Consider the following 5,698-nt stretch of genomic DNA (forward strand, 5'->3'; position numbering starts at 1 on the left):
AGAATATTTAGCACTTAAAAAAGCAATTTATCGACCACAAGCATTTTTTAAGGGATTGATCTTCCCTCTTTGCCAAGAGAAAGATGTCACTCTTAAGGAAGCCACAATCATTGCATCTATTTTACACAAAGTTTCTATTCCTTCAAAACATAGTGCAGTTGCACTTTATAAATTGTCAACAATGGAATATAACTCTACTCAAGCTCTATTTTTGAAAACACTATTAGATAAAAAATACTCTCTTCCATATGCTGCTCTTGATGCTGTTGCTAATTATTATATTGGGTTTATTGATAAAAAAGTTGATACACCATTATTATGGCATCAAGGGTTGTTAGTTTTTGTTCAAAGATATTCTAAAGACTTTAAACCACAACAAGTCCAACAATTATTACGATTATGTCAAGTTCATAGGCACCATGCAATTACCCCATTAGTTATTGTCCAGTTACAGAAACAAAAGGATTGATTTGAATTTACACTTTTTTGATTGATTCATAGTTGAAAATGGTTATTTGTTATAAAAAACAATACTTTGGTACGAAAGAGAGTATCTCATCTTCTTTTTTGATTTTTCTTCTTTTGAAAAACAAAGCACTTTACTTCTAATTAATAATGGTTTAACACAAAACTATCTTCTTGAAGATTTTAATTAAAACTCCATCCCTTTTATCAATACAATCTAGAGAATAAAATTTGTATTTTATAATTAGGTTAGAACAAAGAGGTTTTAAGTTAAATTTTATTTATAAAATATATTTTCAATTGATTTTCTTGTAATATTATTTGTCATAAAAGATACTTTGTTTTAAGACACTGACTTGTTAATGATACTTCACCATGATGGTGGTAATCTTATTTATTTAAAGAAATTTAAATTAAAAACTCAATTACTTAAATCATAATTGTTAAGTGTAAATGAAATTGTCTTGTGTCTCAAGAATCACGTCATGAGTGTATTGCTGTTTCTTAGAACTTTAACGTGTCAGAGTTGATTTGTTTTATATCGAATAATAGTAGAGTAGGGAGTGGATATTGTTTTGTGAATGAGAGGTAAATAAACAGTTTTAAAGAAGATAACTAACGTAAGTAATGGATATCCGAATTAAACAGTTACAACAAAATATAATAAAAAATTAGAAGGGAGTAGCTTTCTATAAAACATATCAGAACAATAAAGAAATTAAACTGTTTGTATTAAAAATAAGAGAATAAAATCAAAATGATTCTTCAATTAAAATCCAATCAACATGATGATTGATAATAATCCAATGATGACAATTGGATTACTTCCATCTGTTGATATTTCTTCACTTTGACTTTTTTCATCAGACTCACTATACACTTCATTATTAGGTGTTGGAACACCTTCAGCTTCAAGAGTCATAGCATTAATTTTGAATGTAATTGGTTCATCTGTTGTTTCTATTCTTTGTATGGAGAATGTTTGTAATGTATTTTTTTCATCTTCATAACTTAATGGAACATAAACTTTAGTAGCAATTCCAGACTTAACTATATAGTCATATGGTTTCAATTCAGTTTCTGTTTGTTGGTTGTAGGCAGATGAGAATAAACGTGTTCTAAATCTCATTGTTTTAACTTGATCTGATTTGAAATATATTTCATATGAAAAGAAATTTGAAGCAGAAGTGTCAATACTTGTTGTTCTTTGTACATAAACAGTATCCCAGCAACGAAGTTTTGCACTTAAGTAGTTTGTTGTTGAATTTTTACTTAATTCAATATTTCTATTGATCAACTTCTTTTTATTCTTCCTTCAATTCTATTGAAGTTCAGATAATAATTAATAATAAAACAAACAATCCAGCTGTATTAAATATTGCCCATGAGTCAAAGAAGCTTTTTCCATCAAATATAAGATATGCATTACTAAGAGTAAATAAACACAATACAAATAACATTCAATGTTTTTCTTTTTTCGTTCGTTCCATTTAAATGATTCACATATCATCATCTCAAAACTAATATCTCTTCGTTTTGTTATTTTAATGTTATTTTCTGATTATTTTAATGATTATTCTATTGAATAAGTGAAATAATAACATTTAGATATTAGTATTATTCACTTTCTATTGAAATAATTTGATTAGTTTTACATTCAAATATCATAGCTTTATTTCTGAAAAGTATTATTGTATCTATTCTTATGTTGAGTCATATATTTCTCAAAACTACATTTATATTAAATCTACATTGAATGGCAATGAAATATCTTTGTTTTGTATTTGAACAGTTATAGAATAAGAAGTTATTTATAAATAAAACATCAAATTCTACTAATAGTATTATTATTTATACTCGTTGACAGAGGGAAGTTATTAATATAAAGCAAATAAAAAAACGTTACATTAGATAAAATAAAAGAATATTTCGTTATGAGACGTTTTTTAGAAGTGTTATAGGAAAATGTTGAATCATTAAATAATACGATGTAATACACAATCTTATTATGAATGAATTGTAGATACTTCATATTGTTAGAATGAAGTTTTACAAGTACAAAGATAATAATTGATTAAATTAAGTCATTCAAAACAAGACGTTGTTTGTTAATAAGTGTAACTTTAAAACAAGAAAGAAATATCAAACAGCAAGAAACAAAAAAATAATTTAATAAAAAGAATTAGAAAGTCATATTAGTTTTACATTACAACACAGTAGTATCAATTTTCTTCAACCAATTCAATTTCATTTATTTGGCTGTTAGAAGAGGTACTATTAAAAGAAATATCTTTTGAGATTAAAGGGAGGCGATGATTAATTAATTGTTTTAATTCATTACTTCCTTCAAAGAAGAAATTTCTCTTCTTACCATAATTAGTTTCAAGAGATGTTTGAATTTCTTGAACGACATGATACATATCAGGGAAGAAATATCTTTGAATAAATCTTTTGAGAATTAATGGAGCAACACTTATTATTATTGTAAAGATAGTAATTAAATAGAAATTAAATGATTGGAAAACATAAGTAAATCCATTCCAAGAAATGTCATAAGTAGAATAGCCAGGAATATAACAAGTTAATCCATAGATAATAAAGATAAAAATAATAGAAATAATATGACCAATAACTAATATCCAATTCCATGTTTTTGTTTCAATAATTAAAGTGACAATTATAGTAAATAAAGAATAAAATGTAATTGTTAATGAAGTGTAAATAATACCTCCATTTAATCCATCTTTACCAGTTATATCTGAAGGTGATATAAACCAAAAGAATACGAAAAAGAATATAAGAGATTGATAAATACCATAAAAGAACCAAAGAATAAAATTGATAACTTTTCCACGTAATGATTTATGAATTTCTTTATTAACTTCAGGGAATAATTGAATTGTTTGCCATTGTAAATCTCTATCAAAAATACCAATAAGAATTGGTTGAATTTGAGTAAATAAAATATTAAAGAAAGTCATAATATAATCATCAAAAACGACTTGACAAGTAAAATTACTTATAAAAGAATACCATAATAATATTAAAAAGAATGATGCATTTTTATAAAAACATATTTTAATAATTTCAGAATTTCTTAATAAAGAAGTTCTTCCATGATATAAAATTAATTTTGCTAAATGTCTAAATTTTCTTATTGCAAAATCAGATGCTCTTGCAGCTTGATTTCCTTCTTTTCCATAAATTCCAACACCAACATTTCCAGTATTAATCATTGGAACATCATTTGCACCATCTCCAATAGTTAAAACAATTTTATTTGTAATTTTTTTAACACAATTAGTTATTTCAGCTTTTTGTTTTGGAGTTACACGACAACAAATAACACTTGAAGAAAGTAATACAATATCTTTAAAAATATTTTTTAATTCATGAACACACCAATCTGTATTTTTTCCATTAATAATTAAACTAAAATTATGTTGTTGTTGATTAATTTTTAATTTAATTTCATTTAAAGTAGTTTTACATTGATTAAGTGTATCATCATTAATACAATAATATGTATTATTTATTAATTTACATGACTTTCCTATATTTATTGCTGTTTCCATTTTATCTCCTGTAATCATCCATACTTTAATTCCTCCTCTTAATAACATTTCAATCGTTTCTGGAACTCCTTCTTGTAATTTATCTTCAATTGCACTGATTCCTATAATTTGTAAATCTTTTTCCATTTCATTTTGTAATAATTCTACTTCTTCTTCTCTTCCTTCAAGTAAATTTATTGCATCATCATATTTTTCATACCATTTACTAAAGATATCTTCATTAATTGTTTTTATTGCAAGAACTAATGTCCTTAATCCAACAGAACTAAATTCATTAAGATACTTCATACATTCTTTTCCTTCTTCATTACATCTTTCATTCATTACATTATCTGCTCCTTTACACCAAAGTGTTATTATACCATTTTCATCTCTTGTTAAAACACTCATTCTTTTTCTATCTGAATTAAACTCAAAAGTACTTAGAATATTATACTTTTTATTTATTCCAAATTCTAATAATTCAATACTTTTTTGATTTCTTGAAATTAATTCAATTCCACAATTTTTTGCTGCCAAACATAATGCTTCTTCATCAGGACTTTGAGATGAAAATTTTTCATCATTTATATTTACAGTATTACATAATGCCATACATTTTAAGAAATTTATTATATCGTTTTTATTACTTTCTTCTTGATTTTCTTGTTCATTAGAATTAATAATAAAAGAACATGAATGATTTATTTCTTTAGAATTATTATTATTAAAATTATTTGTATTTTCATTTATTTCTTTATTCTTCTTAATTTTATTATTTGATATATTTAAAATTTCTTGTAATTTTGAAATATCATAAACCCTTTCTTTTATTGCACACTTTTTGAATTTCATTTCATTTTCTGTTAATGTACCTGTCTTATCTGAAAGAACAAATTTTACCATTCCAAGTTCATCATTAAGACCAGTAGATTTAGCATTCATTCCAACAATTTCTTCTTTTCCATTACTATTTATTTGTTTAATTTTCATATCATCATCTTGTTCAAAGAAAATACCTTGTGCAAATTTAGCTAATTCTAAAGAAACTTGACACGAAATAGGAATTATATAAGAAATTAACGTAAAATATCCAAAAAATTTCTTTAATCCATAAAATTTGTTATTAATATCATCTTTAGGTAAATACCAAAACCCTTCATTTGGATCATTTATTATTGAATGACTATGTCCTGATAAAATAGCAAGAATTAAACATATAACACATTGAATAATAATCATAACAAATACAAAAATATTAAATTTTGTATCAATATTTGACTTTTTTAATTTTGGTGGAGTTTGATTAAGACTTAACTTAGTATGAATTCCACAATAACAAATAAGAACATAAACAAAATTAGTATTTCTTATTATTGTTCCTTGCATTAATAAATTTTTTTCATTTATTGAAATTTTATCATTTCCTATTGTTATTGACCCTCTAAATTGATCAAATTTTGGTTGTGGATATTCACATAATAAAGTTCCTTTCAATTCATTAATATCATTAATTGTTTTACCAATAAAATAATTAGGAACTAAGACTTGTTTAAGATTAGTTTCACCATCTAATGCAGCAGTTTCAATAAATGTAATTCCATCTTGATTACTTGATAATAAAGGAATACAATCTGCTGGAACAATATCAGATTGTTTTAATTTAATTATCATTCCTG

The 5,698-nt window shown here is 24.5% G+C and overlaps 3 protein-coding genes across 3 annotated transcripts in view; 1 reads left to right on the top strand and 2 right to left on the bottom strand.

The window, feature by feature from the left end:
- The window catches only part of EHI_174260 (uncharacterized protein), a gene marked incomplete at both ends in the record, with an annotated part of 1,005 nt that extends 536 nt beyond the window's left edge, over positions 1 to 469 (top strand). The window contains one exon of the mRNA XM_001913694.1: positions 24 to 469. Within this exon, the coding sequence (XP_001913729.1) occupies positions 24 to 469 (446 nt within the window). The remainder of the gene's footprint in view (positions 1 to 23) is intronic.
- A 765-nt stretch (positions 470 to 1,234) lies between these two features.
- Positions 1,235 to 1,925, bottom strand: EHI_174270 (uncharacterized protein; the record flags this gene model as incomplete). Its single annotated transcript, XM_643779.1, has 2 exons — positions 1,235 to 1,751; positions 1,825 to 1,925. The coding sequence occupies 2 exons, from the start codon at positions 1,923 to 1,925 to the stop codon at positions 1,235 to 1,237; spliced, it is 618 nt and encodes a 205-aa protein (XP_648871.1).
- A 762-nt stretch (positions 1,926 to 2,687) lies between these two features.
- Positions 2,688 to 5,693, bottom strand: EHI_174280 (phospholipid-translocating P-type ATPase, putative; the record flags this gene model as incomplete). The annotated part of the gene is made up of 1 exon (XM_001913695.1): positions 2,688 to 5,693. One exon carries the CDS (start codon positions 5,691 to 5,693, stop codon positions 2,688 to 2,690), a length of 3,006 nt encoding a protein of 1,001 aa, XP_001913730.1.
- Between the last annotated feature and the right edge of the window lie 5 nt (positions 5,694 to 5,698).

The sequence above is a fragment of the Entamoeba histolytica genome, genomic scaffold (assembly GCF_000208925.1).
Source record: "Entamoeba histolytica HM-1:IMSS scf_1104750518921 genomic scaffold, whole genome shotgun sequence".
Classification (NCBI taxonomy): domain Eukaryota; phylum Evosea; order Mastigamoebida; family Endamoebidae; genus Entamoeba; species Entamoeba histolytica.